This window comes from Monodon monoceros, unplaced genomic scaffold (assembly GCF_005190385.1).
Source record: "Monodon monoceros isolate NGI ecotype Baffin Bay Population unplaced genomic scaffold, NGI_Narwhal_1 Super_Scaffold_1, whole genome shotgun sequence".
NCBI lineage: Eukaryota > Metazoa > Chordata > Mammalia > Artiodactyla > Monodontidae > Monodon > Monodon monoceros.
The window spans coordinates 62,687,374-62,703,354 of NW_021703765.1; the positions used below are offsets into that span (position 1 = coordinate 62,687,374).

General features: G+C 40.4%; 1 protein-coding gene across 1 annotated transcript in view; it reads right to left on the reverse strand.

Moving 5' to 3' along the window:
* The window catches only part of LOC114892867 (sodium/glucose cotransporter 1-like), a 61,867-nt gene that overhangs the window by 4,399 nt on the left and 41,487 nt on the right, over window positions 1-15,981 (reverse strand). Inside the window, 4 exon segments of the mRNA XM_029218199.1 lie at window positions 500-579; window positions 582-714; window positions 3,060-3,228; window positions 14,954-15,104. Coding sequence (XP_029074032.1) covers window positions 500-579; window positions 582-714; window positions 3,060-3,228; window positions 14,954-15,104 — 533 coding nt within the window.

Here is a 15,981-nt window from a genome sequence, read left to right on the forward strand (position 1 = left end):
TATATTCCAACTGGGGTGACTGACACCTGCCTCCTGGGAGGGGGGAAGTGGCTGGGAAAGGAGAATGAGGTGTGCCCAGCCACCAGCCACAGCACTGCCAGCATTACTGTCCCCCCTCCTGCTGGCTTAATCCCTTCTGGGTGGGTGGCAGCTGGGACTGCCCTGATTAACATTAATTCACGCTGAGGTTAGCAACCTTAGCACTTCAAGGAAATTTTGTATTTTAAAAACCAAACTTCTCATTCTCAGTGAATATGTAATTAGAGGACTGTTGGAAAGCTTTTTAGTTTAGTTTTTAAGGCAAGGAGGTTATTTGCCTATTTCTGACCCAACCGTCACCCCCCAACCCCCAGCCTCTGCCCCCCCACCCCCCCACCCCGCTTTCAAAAAGAATGCAGGAATTCAGCCACTTTTCTCCAAAGCTGGCAGAGCCAACTTGTGGTTCACAGGGACACTGGGACTGCGGTGGACCCCTGAGCATCCTCATGGCAGCACTCACATGTTTATCTGGAATCGGGTCTGTGAACAAGGAGATCCCCAGGACGGTGAAAAGACTGATGGTGGAGAGGATGACGGCAAGTAGAGGTAGTGCACGCCACAGATGATCCGAGGGCACCTGCTGTTTGTCGAGCAGCTCCAGGCCCCGTAGGCAAACTTGGACACCATGCGGCAGAAGCCAATCAGAAGTCCACCAGTCAGCCTCCAGAAGGCACCCTGCCAAAGAAGGAGCCCCGAGAGTCACCTGGGAGGAAGACGGGGAATGAGACAAGCCATCCTCAGCCTCGCCTCCTGACCAGTCTAAACTGGTCAGCTAAACTCAGCATAACAAGGGCTTCACATGCCTTGCAGAAGCAGAGTCTTAGCACTGCGAGGAGATGACACCTTCTTGGGCTGAACACAGACCGAAGACGCATGGACACTCTCTTAGGTCAATCAGAGAACTTAGGAAATACTGGAGACAGTTTTAAGTTAGACGGTGAAGACACATCTCAAACATAATGTGTCCAAAGAGACCTCAGTCTTGCCTGTTGCTGTAGGGGCACCTCCATCGCCCTGGCAGCTCAGGCAGAAACCGCAGGAGACATCCCTGGCCCCTTTCCTTCCATTCTGCTCTACCACCAATCCATCAGCAAATCGTCCCATCGTCTCCACAGCGACCACCTCAATCCCGATCTAACACCTTCTCTCACACAGGTGGAATCCATACCTGGTCTCCTGCTCACCCGCTGTCCAAGAAGCCGGAGTGATCTCTTCATGGATTAGGGAGTGCCCCGACTCTGCTGAAGACCACCGTGGCTTCTCATGGCTGCCTTCAGAAGCAAGTCTCATCTGCTCGAGCTGACCTCACCTGGCTCCGCCCTCTCCCCTGGTCAGTCTACTCTAGCCACTAAGCATGACCTCTTCCTGCATGTCAGGCCTGCCCACTGTGCTCTCAGCCAGGCCTTTGTACTTGCCCTTCTTTCTGCTTGGTTCTCTATCTAGATCTTGGTGTTCCTGGCTCATCCTCCAGGATTCAGGTTCGAGGTCACTTTCTTAGGAGAAATCTTCTCCCACTACCTTGGCTAATGTCCTTGTGCTCCCCCTGCCCCCAGCACCTACCCTGCTAACCTCCATGATCCTTTTTGACTTTTAAACAGCACTACACCACTCTCAGAAATCTTATCTGCTCATTGGGTATCATCCGTCTCCTCCAACTGGACAGTCCACTCTTTAAGAGTGAGGACTTCATCTTGGTCCTAGAGCTGCATCTGGAGCCTGTCTCAGGTGTGGCTGAATGTTGGAGGAGGTAGAGGATACAGTATGTGGGAAGCATTTTGGAGAAAGAGCTGAAACCAAAGGACAGGTGTGGTCCACAGGACCCATTTATTGAAGGAGGCGTGCAGAAAAGGGAAGATCTAGAAACAGATGGGCAGCAGAAGCCAGATGAGGGTGGGAGAGAAGGCCTGGAGAAGTTCTCTAGGTCAAGGAAGGTAGCCACAATACGCTGTAACCTTGGACCAGGGGTAGCTGGAGAGCCACGGACAAGATCCCCAGTTTCCCTTGGTGATAGGCCCCAGTACTGCAAGGGTGGTGACCATCGCCGGTAGGAGGCAGGTTCTCCTGACTGCCTGCTCCTCTGCCCCTGCCCTTCCCAAGAGAGCACAGAGAAGAGCATCTCCAGAGCCCAGCAGCCCCCCACCCCATTCTCGGTGCTCAATTGAGTCCTGGTGAGCTAGGCAGAGAAAGAAGCACTAGCAGATTTGTCTGGAGAATTGAACACCTGACATGGGCCTGCAGAAAGCACCAGCCAGATGGAGGTGGACAAAGATATTCATGGCAAAGCAAAGAGTCCACAGGAATGAAGAGGGGCCAGAAAAGGCATGAGACAGGCAATCAGCACTGCAAGTGGTTAGCAGTAGCTGGGGCCTAGGGACTGTGTATGGAGAGGGCCAGGGCTGAGAGGCAGGCAGGAGCCAGGTCACAGAGGCACCATGCTCGGAACTCATGCAAGGCCCAGCTGCTCAGTGCTGTTAGGAGAAACAGGTCAAGATGTGACTCAAATAATGAATGAAAATATTCTGGCAAACTGTGCTTTCAGTCTTACTGATGAAATGATCAAACCATTAATTGGGATCTTTATTTAGTTTTAAGTGTGGCTGGAGGAGATGGTCTTCATGCAGGGAAGGCGGTAGGAGCTCATGACTGAACATCCCCCTGTGAGTTTGAAACCTCTGAGCAGGAAACATCCATGCACAGAGGCAACAGAAGAATATCTTCCTGCGGCTAGATGAGCATGCAGGAGGATCCCACACATTTTGCACCATCTATGGCACCGTCGAAAGTGGATTACATTGCAAAGGGTAGAAAACAAATCAGAGCTTGCCTTTCCCCTGCAAGCATGAGGGAGATCGGACCAAAGCTGCCCAGGAGTAAATCATCTCTCAGAAAGCAAATGATGCAACGGTGTCAACCCCTGAAGCACAAGAGACCCTCTCAGAGCAACTTTTGCAAAGACAGGTATGATGTGAAGGCAAGCCCTCACACTGTGCCATGCCGTGGCCATGCCAACTCCCACCTACCTGTTCAGGGATTCTCTTGCAAAATATGGCAAGCAGGAAGATGGCAGCAATGGGCGGCATCAGGTAACTTAAAACTGCTTGCATGTATTCAAATAGTTGTTCCCTGTGTGCCACTTGTATAGCAGGGACCCATGCAATGGAGACAGCAAGTAAGATTATAACAAAAAACCTGTAAGTTAAACCAAAAGTCAACGGCAGTTTTATGGGTTTTTTACCTGCCAATAAAATATCTACAAACTGTAAACTATTAGCTAGTTTTAATCATTCCTTAGGTTAAATTCAAGTGCCCATTCATAAGTGTGGCAGAGGAGATAGCCATACCCCTAAACATTAATAGGACCATAGGGCTGCAGGCAAAAACCCTTCAACTTCTGGACAAATAAAACTGAGGGTCCATTTGCCTGTTACTGGATCATGGGTAGATTTTCATCACATTTGGAGACTGTGTTGGGATGGTCGTGCTTAAAATATATAATACCTGGGGCTTCCCTGGTGGCGCAGTGGTTAAGAATCCACCTGCCAATGCAGGGGACACGGGTTCGTGCCCCGGTCTGGGAACATCCCACATGCCACAGAGTGGCTAGGCCCGTGAGCCACAACTACTGAGCCTGCGCGTCTGGAGCCTATGCTCCGCAACGGGAGAGGCCATGACAGTGAGAGGCCCGCACACCACGATAAAAAAAAAAAAAGAAAAAAAAAAAAAGAAAAAAAAATAATACCTGGAAAATATTAATTTCTTCAGGGGTAACACATTTCTAAAGATTTCAGATGGATTAGTATGGCACCTGATTTTAAAGATTTGTGTAAACTCCCTTTACACCCTTGGTTGTGCATGTGGGGAAGAACTGCCAGATAGTCCACCAACAAGCAACTTCTGGAAGGCAGAAAAAGCTAAGCAAAGATTTCATTGCCTGCTTATAGCAGGGGAGACAGAAATTGGAGTTTGAATCTCATCAAGTTAGAGGGGCCAGGTAACCACCTCAGGCTTTTCACTGAAAACCCCTGAATGTCCATGCCTTAGAAGCAGAGACTATTTCCCAGGACTAAGAACTTGCTATAAGACTAGAGCAAAACTGAAACAGAGTCACCCTAACAAAGTATAAAAACCAGGCCTCCACAACTTTAAGGGGATCAACTAGTAATTTACCTGCATGCTTGAACAAAAACCAATATTCTTCAGAGGAACATGATCCAGAATTTCTATAATGTGTTATCTACAATGTTCAATATATAATAAAATTTTCTAGGCATGTGGAGAAGTAAGAAAATGTAACCCATAGTCAAGAAAAAAGCAATCAATGGAAACTGACACCAAGATGGCTCAGGTATTAAAATTAGGAGACAAGGACTTCAAAGCAACTACTGTAGTTATGTTAAAGGACTTAAAGGAAATTATAGTTATAAGTGAACAGATGCAAAATCATGACAGGAAACTGGATACTAGAAAAAATTTAAAAAGGAACCAAATAGAAATTCCAGAACTGAAATTCTGGTTCAAAATATGAAACAAAAAATTCACAGGTTGGCTTTAACAGTAGATTGGAAATGGCAGGAGAAAGGGGCAATAAACCTAAAGGGAGATTGATAGAACTCTAAACTGAAGAACACAGAGGAAAATTTTTTAAATAAAGAGCGCCTCATGATCTGTGGAACAATATCAAAAGAGCAAATATGTGTGTAAGTAGAGTCACAAAAAAAGAGATGAGGGATGCAGAAGACAAATATGCAGAGAAAGATGGTCAACAATTTCCCATATTTGGTGAAAACCATTAATTTACAGATTCAGAAGTGCAGAAAAGCCCAGTCAGCACACCATAACAAAACTGCTGAAAACCAAAAATGAAGAGAAAATCTTGAAAGCCCAGGAAAAAAGACACATTACATACAGAGAGCAGTACTATGAATTATAGATGACTTCTCATCAGAAACAAGAGGACAGAAGAGAATGGAAGAGCATACTTTAAAGTGGTAAAAGAAAAATACTGTCAACTCAGAATTCTACATCCAGCAAAAGTATCCTTCAAAAATAAAGATGAGGGCTTCCCTGGTGGTGTAGGGGTTAAGAATCTGCCTGCCAACGCAGGTGACACGGGTTCGAGCCCTGGTCTGGGAAGATCTCACATGCCGCGGAGCAACTAAACCCATGTGCCACAACTACTGAGCCTGTGCTCTAGAGCCTGCAAGCCACAATTACTGAGCTCGCGTGCCACAACTACTGAAGACTGCGCACCTAGAGCCCATGCTCCACAACAACAGAAGCCACCGCAGTGAGAAGCCTGTGTACCTCGCCGCAACTAGAGAAAGCCTGCGTGCAGCAACGAAGACCCAACACATCCCAAAATAAGTAAATTAAATAAATAAAAATTTTAAAAATAAATAAAGATGAAAGAAAAACATTTTCCAATAAACAAAAACTGAGAGAGTCTGTTACTAACAGACCTGCATTACAAGACATACTGAAATTCTTCAGGGTGAAGGGAAATAACACAGATGGAAACTTGCACCTAAAAGAAGGAATGATGAGCACCAAAAGAGTAAAATATAAGATGCTACATATATATTTTTTCTTATTTTATTTTCTTTAAAAGGCAGTTGACTGCTTAAGGCAAAAAATTATATCACTATCACTGTATTCTGGGGTTAATAATGGATGTAGATGTAAAATATATGACAACTATAACATGAATGATGAAAGGGGAAAATGACATATAGTGTTGCAAGGTACTTACATTTTACATAAAATGATACAATATTAATTTTAAGTACACTAAGGTAGGTTAATAATGCCTATTATAATGCCTAGAACAACAAAAAGAAATTAAAATATAAAAACTATTTCCAGCCATATTAATGATTACACTAAATGCAAGTGAGCTCAAATTATAAAGACAGAGGTTGTCAGATTAGATTAAAAGAATCAAGATACAACTATATGTGCTCTACAAGGGACTCATTTTAAATATATTTACAGGTTGAAAGTAAAAGATGTTATAAACCCTAAGCATAAGAAAGCTGGTGTGATCTATAACAGTAATGAAGTAAATCTCAAGACGAGAAGTATTATCAGAGATAAAAAGGGACATTTCATAATGATGAAAAAGTTAATTCCTCAGGAAACCATAACAAGCATAAGGGCACCTAATCCCAGAACTTGAATATATAAGAGGTAAAAAAAAAACCTGAAAGAACTATAAGACAGAAACAGACAACTACATAATCATAAATGAAGCTTTTAATACCTCCTCTGTGTATATAATATACACAGTATATATAATATATATAACAGAGGAACTAGACAAAAATTAAGAATACAAAAGTATCAATAAATTTCAAAAGATTAAAATCTCATAGAGTATGTTTTTGGATCACAGTGGAAGTAAATTAGAAATCAATAACAATAAAATAGTTAGGAAAGTACTAAATACTTGAAAATCCAACAGCACACTTCTAAATAATCTATGAACACAGAAATAAATCACAAGGAAATTAGGAAATATTTTGAACTGATTAAAAATGAAGACACAACATATCAAAATTTGTGGGATGCAGCTAAAGCAGAGCTTAAAGGGAAATTTATAGTTTTAAGTGGTAATTGTAAAAAATAAGACAGGTTTTAAACAAGTGATATGAATTTCCAATTTAAGAAGCTAAAAAAAAAAAAAGAAAAGAAAAGAAGAGTAAATCCAAAGTAAATAGAAAAAAGGAAACAAATAGAATTCAATGGGGGAAAAAAACCAGAGGAATCAACAAGCCCCGAAGTTAGTTCTTTGGAAAAATTATTAAAATTGATAAATGCCTAGGCAAGTTCACTCAAGAGAAAAAGAACCCCCTCCACGCCCACATATTACCATTACTAGAGATCCTACAGATACTGAAAGGATAAGGTAAAATTTGGGGAGGTGCTTGGAGCCATGGCAGTGAGGATGCTCCTGAATATTCTGCTCGCTGTTACACCAGGAATTGGTACTCACTGGTACACCGCACTAGGTGGAATACTTTAATTGGGTGATTTAGCTCGAGGAGTCTGATCACCAGTTATCATGGAGCCTGGCAATATGGCTTCTCCTAAGAGCATGCCAAAAGATGCACAGATGATGGCACAAATCCTGACAGATGTGGGGATTACAGAATATGAGCCAAAAGTTATAAATCAGATGTTGGTATTTGCATTCTTATACGTAACACAATTCTACATGATGCAAAAATTTATTAATGACATGCTAAGAAAGCTACTGTTGATGCACATGGTATGTGATTGGCAATCTGGTGTCATGCTGACCACTTTTAAAAAAATAAAAGCTTTATTGTTTCACCTTTTGCATTCAGATACACAGTCCATCTGAAATGGATTTTTGTGTAAAGGGAGTTAGTCAATATTCTTTTTATCAGGAATAGCCAAATTACCCAGTACCGTTCCTTCTCCCCTTACCACCTTCCCCACTGCACTGTACTGTAATCTTTGTCATGAATTAGATGACTGTATACCTGTGCGCCGTTTTTGATATTCTATTCCATTAATTTGTCTACCCCTGCAATAAAACCACACTGTCTAATTAGTATCACTTCACAATAGATATTGGTATCTGTTAGCATAAATCCTCCAGCTTTGTTCATCTTCAAGAATAGCTTTGGATATTCTCTGCTCTTCGCATTTCTATATTACTTTTAGAACTCGTTTGTCAATTTTTACATGCATACAAAAAAGTTACTGCATTTTGATTGGGATTACTCTGAGTATGTAGAATAATATGGGGAGAACAAACATATCATTATTGAATCTTCTAATTCACAGATATGGTATATTCCTGCTATACTTAGGTCTCATTAATTTCTCTCGACAATGCTTTGTAATTTTCAGCAATTTTCTCATATCTTTTGTGAGATTTATTCCTAGGTATCTGATATGGTTTAATGACACTACAAATGGTAATATGTATAATGTGTAATGTGTAAAATATGATTAATTCTTGTATTTGATCTTTTATCAGTCTTGTTAAATTCACTTTAAAATTTTAGGTTTGTCTATGAAGTCTTTCATGACAATTTAATTTCTTCCCTTTCTATCCCTATGACATTTGTTTCCTTTTTCACCTTTTTGCAGAGTAGCACCTCCAGTACAATGCTGAAGAAAAGTGGCTATAGTGGATGCATGTGTCTAGTTCCCAATCTCAGGGGAAAAGATTTTCAAATATAAACAGTAAGTATGATAAATGCTATAGGTTTTAAAGAATATGTATGTTTAAAAGTCTGAATAAAGAAGATCTTTTAAATTCTCTAATTTGCTAAGATTAAAAAATAGGTATTAAAATTTTGAATGATTTTTATCTATTAAGATGACTATATAATTTTCTCCCGTTTTCAGTTAATGTGGTCAAGTACATTGATTTTTGAATAAAAAACTATGCTTGCATTCCTGGAATAAACTCCAGATGGTCATGGTGTATTATTCTATGTTGCTGGACCTGATTTGCTAATATTTTGTTAAAATTTTCTGCATCTATGTTCATATTTGCATGGTATGTATTTTCTCATGTTTTCTTTAAGCCTTCCTCAATCTTAAAGAAGATGTCTCTCTTCAATAAAGTTTCAGGATACAAAACTAACATACAAAAATCAGTAGTGTTTCTTTATGCTAACAATGAATTATCTGAAAAAAATAAAGAAAACAACCCCATTTATGATAGCATCAAAAACAATAAAATACTTAGGATAAATTTAACCAAGGAGATAAAAGGTCTCTACGTTGAAAACTATAAAACATTGATAAAATAAATTGAAGAAAACACAAATAAATAGAAAGATATCTTGTGTTTATGGATCAGACGAATTAATATTGTTAAAATGTCCACACTACCTAAAGCCATCTATAGATTCAATGCAACCCTTATCAAATTCCCAAAAGAATCGTTTACAGAATTCAAAAAAAATAATCCTAAAATTCATCTGGAACCACAAAAGATCCTAAATAGCCAAAGTAACCCTGAGAAAGAAGAACAAATCTGGAAGCATCACGCATACTGATTTTGAACTATATTACAAAGCTATAGTAACCAAAACAGTATGGTACTGGCATAAAAACAGACACATAAACCAATGGAACAGAATCTAAAGCCCAGAAATAAAGCCGTACATATATGGTCAACTAATATTTGACAAGGGAGCCAAGAAACCTCAATGAAGAAAAGACAGTCTTTTCAATAAATAGTGCTGGGAAAATAGAACGTTCATATGCAAAAGGATGAAACCAGACCCCTATCTTAACGCAACTCAGAATGAATTAAAGATTTAAATATAAGACCTGAAACCATAAAACTCCTAGAATAAAATACAGGGGATAAGCTCCTTGATATTGGTCTTGGTAATGATTTTTTTTTTGGATATGACACCAAAATCCCAAGCAACAGAAGCAAAAATAAGCAAGTGAGGGCTTCCCTGGTGGCTCAGTGGTTAAGAATCCGCCTGCCAATGCAGGGCACGTGGGTTTGAGCCCTGGTCCGGGAAGATCCCACATGCTGCGGAGCAACTAAACCCGTGCACCACAACTACTGAGCCTGAGCTCTAGAGCCCATGAGCCCCAACTACTAAAGCCCGCACGCCTAGAGCCTGTGCTCTGAAACAAGAGAAGCCACCACAGTGAGAAGCCCGCACACCGCAACAAAGAGTAGCCCCCACTCTCAGCAACTAGAGAAAACCCGCATGCAAGCGAAGACAAAATGCAACCAAAAAAAAAGTTAAATAAAATAAATAAATTTATAAAAAAATAAATAAATAAACAAGTGAGACTACATCAAACTGGAAAGCTTCTACACAGTCAAAGAAACAATCAACAAAATGAAAAGGCAACCTACAGAATGGGAGAAAATATTTGCAAACCACACATCTGATAAAGGGTTGATAGTTCCTTAGTTGTCTAAGGAACTCAGACAACTTTAATAACAACAACAACATAATAATAATAATAGAATTTTTAAAATGGACAAAGGACCTGATAGACATTTTTCCAAAGAAGATATTCAAATGGCCAATAGGTACATGAAAAGGTGCTCAACATCACTGATCAGGGAAATGCAAATCAAAATCACAATGAGATACCATTTCATACCTGTTAGAATGGCTATTATCAAAAAGACAAAAGATAACAAGTGCTGGTGAGGATGTGGAGAAAAGGGAACCCTTGTGCACTGTTGGTGGGAGTGTACACTGGTGTGGCCACTGTGGAAAACGGTGTTACGGTTCCTCAAGAAACTGAAAACAGAACTACCACATGATCCAGCAATTCCACTTCTGGGTACATATCCAAAGGAAACAAGGATCACTATCTTGAAGAGACCTCTACGCCCTTTACACTATTTATAATAGCCAAGACATAGAAACAACCAAAGTGTTCATTAACAGATGAATGGATAAAGAAGATGTGGTACATATACACAATGGAATATCGTTCGGCCACAAAAAAGAAAAATCCTCCCTTTTGTGACAATCTTTAGGGCATTATACTAAGTGAAATAAGTCTGACAGAGAAAGACAAGTATTGTATGGTCTCATTTATATGTAGAATCTAAAAAAACCCTGAATTCATAGAAACAGAGAGCAGACTGGGGATGGGTGTGGGGGGAATGGGTGAAGGTGGCCAAAAGGTACAAACTTCCAGTCATAAGATAAATAGGTTCTGGGGACATAAGGTACAGCATGGTGCCTGTAGTTAACAACACAGGATTGTATATTTGTATATTTGAAAGTTGCTTAGAGAGTAAATCTTTTTTTTTTTTTTAAGAGAGTAAATCTTAAAAGTTCTTTTCACAAGAAAAAAATAATTATGTGAGGTGATAGATATCAACTAAACTTGTGGTGATCATTTCACAATATGTACATATATTGAATCATTATTGTACACCTGAAACTTAGACAATGTTATATGTCAATGTTATCCCAACAAAACTGGAAAAGAAAGAAGGTGTCTCTTCTACGTAGATTACAGTTGGTTAAAAAAAAAAAGCTCTGATAATCTTCACCTTTTAACTCAGCTACTTAGTCTACCTATCTCTGTTTCATGAAATTACTGATATATTTAGGAGCTATCCTATTGTTTTCCAGTTAACCTACCTTTCACGTTCTTTTTATTCTTTTGACTTATTAGTTATCCCATATTTTACTTTTATTAACTTGTTAAACGTTCTTGAACTGTTCTTATATTGTTTAGTCTAGAGACTACATGCATCCTTGACATATCACAGTCTGGTACAAGTTTTGACTTTTACCACGTCCCGAATAGCAAGAGAACGTGAGAATACTTAAGCTCCATTTAGCCCCTTCTCATTCTCTCTGGGATTTTACTGGCATATGTTTTGCCTCCATATGTTGTTAATCCCATAGACAGTCTTTCTTATTTACGTCAACACTCACTCACTTCTATTTCCCACATACTTACCCTTTCTGGTGCTCTTCATCCTTCTCTGAAGGTCAATTCTTCCATCTGGATAATTTTCCTGCAGCCTAAAGAACATACTTTAGTATTTCTTATCGTGAAATTCTTTTGTAATAAATTCTCTCAACCTGCATTTATCTGAAAACCTGTTTGTTTCACCTTCACTCTGGAGGCTATTTCGATGGGTATTGAATTCCAGGTAGGCAGTTTTTCTAGCACTTGAAGATGTCACTCCACTGCCTCCTGGCTTTTACGGTTTCTGTTGAAACTTCTACTATCAGTCTCTCTGCTGCTCTTTTGAAGGTGATGTGATTTACTTTCTTCTGGCTGCTCTAAAGATCTTCTCTATCTCCAGTCTCCAGCAGTTTCACTATCATGTGGCCTGGGTATGGTCTCCTTTGTATTTATCCTGCCTGCGATTTGTGGAATTTCTTGAATCTCTGGATAGTTGTCCAGATATTTGGAACATTCTTGGCCATTATCTTCTCCAAATTGCTTCTACAGTTACATATATATATATACGTATATATATATATATATATATATATACGTATATATATATATATATATAAAATTTCCAATTACATATATATTATTCTTCTGTGTTCCACGTGTATCTTCCTTTTCTCCTGTGTGCTTTAGTTTGGATATTGTTGACTAATTCATTTCCAAGCCACTAACAGTGTCTTCTGCTACAGCCAATCAGTTGCTAACAAATCCATTGAGTTCTTAATTTCAGATATTTATTTTTCAATTCTAGACCTTCTTATTTTTATAAATTCTAATTCTCCGGAAAATTTCCCAATTCTTTTCATCTATTTTATAAACCTTTCCCTCTATTTTCTTGTACCTATTAATCAAGGTTATTTCAAAGTCCTTGTCTGCTAACTTCACCTGTGGGTCTACTTTTTTTTTTTTAGCATCTTTATTGGAGTATAATTGCTTTACAATGTTGTGTTAGTTTCTGCTGTATAACAAAGTGAATCAGCTATATGTATACATATGTCCCCATATCCCCTCCCTCTTGCACCTCCCTCCTACCCTCCCTATCCCACCCCTCTAGGTGGTCACAAAGCACCGGGCTGATCTCCCTGTGCTATGCGGCTGCTTCCCACTAGCTATCTATTTACGTTTGGTAGTGTATATATGTCAGTGCTACTCTCTCACTTCGTCCCAGCTCACCCTTCCCTCACCCCGTGTCCTCAAGTTCATTCTCTACGTCTGCGTCTTTATTCCTGTCCTGCCGCTAGGTTAATCAGAACCATTTTTTTTAAAGATTCCATATATATGTGTTAGCATATGGTATTTGCTTTTTTCTTTCTGTCTGACTTACTTCACTCTGTATGACAGACTCTAGGTCCATCCACCTCACTACAAATAACTCAGTTTTGTTTCTTTTTATGGCTGAATAATATTCCATTGTATATATATGTGCCACATATTCTTCATCCATTCATCTGTTCATGGACACTTAGGTTGCTTCCATACCCTGGCTATTTAAATAGTGCTGCAATGAACATTGTGGTACACATCCGTTTTTGAATTATAGTTTTCTCAGTGTATATGCCCAGCAGTGGGATTGCTGGGTCATATGGTAGTTCTATTTTTAGTTTTTTAAGGAACCTCCATATTGTTTTCCATAGTGGCTGTATCAATTTACATTCCCACCAACAGTGCAAGAGGGTTCCCTTTTCTCCACACCCTCTCCATCATTTATTGTTTGTGGATTTTTTGATGATGGCCATTCTGACCAGTGTGAGGTGATACCTCATTGTAGTTTTGATTTGCATTTCTCTAATGATTAGTGATGTTGAGCATCCTTCCATGTGTTTGTTGGCAATCTGTATATCTTCTTTGGAGAAATATCTATTTAGGTCTACTTATATATACATTTTATTTTACACATATATTAGTATAAATATATCGGTAAGGGGGGACATTCTTGCCTTGTTCCTTTCTAGTTCCATTAGGCATGACTTGGCTTTTAGGGTGATACAGATATGTTTTGTCATGTTGAAAGGTACCCATTTTACCAAATACCTTTTCATCGTCTGAATAGATATATATGATTTTTCTCTTTGATCTATTAATATGGTGAGTAATGTTACTACATTTCCTAATATTGAACCATCCTTGTATTTCTGGAAAACAATCACAGTTGGTAATGAGATGTCATTCTTTTAACATTTTTTTAGTATATTGTTGGATTTGTGTCTAATATTTTATTTACAAGTTTTGCATTGGTATTTAAAAGTGAGATGAGTCTTTAGTTTTAATTTTTTCCTGTGCTGTATTTGTTCAGTTTTGGCATCAATATCCTGAGCTTTATGAAATGAATTTAAGTCTTCCTCTTTTTCCCCTATGTTCTATAAAAATTTAAATAAAACCGGTACCTATTTCTTAAAGTTTCTCAGAAAAGTGCTTTTTAAACAATGGAATGCTAATCAAAATGTAACAGCAAACTCAATTTGCAGGGGTTAGACAGATAAGACAGTGAGCAGTATGTACCTTGCTACTGGATGAAGGAGGCATCTGAGGCGTAACGTAGGTCAAGTTCAAAGTGTGCGGGCTGGAAGTGGTCCACGGACAGCCAGTGTGAAACCCTACAGAATGAGGATGAGGCCCACGTGTTTACACATTCATATCCCCTGCCTTATGCCTAGCATGTGAGGCCTCCTGGTTAATGGCATGGCCCTGAGATGGATGAGATCCGCTTTCCATGTGACTCAGGTAGACCAACTACCTTCTCTGAGCCACTCCCCCCATTTGTACAGTGAGAATAAGAACTAAAACTTACCTTTAAAGGTTGTCATGAGGACTGAAAGAGAAAACGAGATAATGTAGATACACTTCCTCACAAGGACTAGTTTGGGGGGTACATTAATATGTACCTGTTATCATTGTGATTATTACTTAATTTTTTCCCAAATGGGAACAATTTTCTTTGTGATTATAAAAGCAATACAGGACTTCCCTGGTGGCACAGTGGTTAAGAATCTGCCTGCCAGTGAAGGGGACATGGGTTCAAACCCTGGTCCAGGAAGATCCCACATGCCGTGGAGCAACTAAGCTCACGTGCCACAACTACGGAGCCTGTGCTCTAGAACCCGTGAGCCACAACTACTGAGCCCGCGCACCTAGAGTCTGTGCTCCACAACAAGAGAAGCCACCACAATGAGAAGCCTGCGCACCGCAATGAAGAGTAGCCCCTGCTCGCCACAACTAGAGAAAGCCCATGCGTAGCAACGAAGACCCAACGCAGCCAAAAATAAATAAATTTATAAAAAAAATAAATAAAATAAAAGCAATACATCTTCACTGCAAAACTGCAACAAACAAAACACCACCATGCTGTATATAAACAAGATAACTCTATATGCAGCATTAGAGCCTACATTTTCACATAATGACATTTGTGGGCATCGATTCATTGATGGCAGTAACTCATGTGATTAGAGGAATCCTTCACCTTCCTGTTAGCATGAGTTCATTTTCAGTGGCCATCAGCTGTATCTGGGCGTAGATGTCCATTGTGAACACGGCACTGGCGCCGCTGAAGAGAGAAGTCAGGGAGGACATGAGAGAGGCCCAGGGTGCGGACACCATCAAGCCTCGAACACCTGGAAGAAAAAGAACACTTCCTGGGCCTCCAGCTCTCTGGCCGTGCCAGGAGACGCCCTAGGCCTCCTGAGGAACATTCCCACATAGTAAATTTTGTTTGGAGTGGGAGTCCATCTAAGATAGATCAAGTGCATTATAGCTGCCCTTGCTCTGTGACGAGCCTTGCTAGCTGGCCGCTGTCTTCATATAATAATGTGAGTGCTCACTCGGAGCTGGAGCACCTCTTCAGGCATCAGCCTGATGATCTCCCTACAGCCCTGTGAGAAGGACACCAGTGCTGACCCCTTTTACAGATGATGTGGCTCCTTGTGCCTCAGTGTCCCCATCTGTAAGGTGGGTATTAAAGTACCTACTGCACAGACTGTTGTTAAGATTACGATACAGTAAGAAGATGGGTTAACACAATGTCCAACACAGAGCAAGCTCTCAACAAGTGTTACCTGTAAACGTAACAGTCTAGGCTTCTGACCTGCAAGGCCACTGGGCGGCAGCGGCTTTGCTGAGAGATTCCCATGCATAGCTGGGAGAGCCCGAGGGTAACAGGGCTGGCACAGAAGGCCCCGCTGTATTCAGCAGGTACTCAGGCCAGGCCAAGACTAGAGTTCTTGGATTGGCCTGGCTTCAAGTGCCCCACTGCCCTGGGCTGCAGCCCCGGGTGCTGGGCAACCCCCTTCCTGAACTGGGGGATGGTTGGTGCTTCCCTCAGCTGAGGTCTATCTACATTGTATTTTATGGGAATATCTCAACATTGCTAGCCTATTTATCCTCAGAGCTAATACGGAATTTAAAGAGACTGTACTGTTGGTTTGCCCGTTTCCCTGGGATGTGGCGAAGTGGGTGAGACGAAAGCCATGTCCCTGCCTGTCCCACTGGACT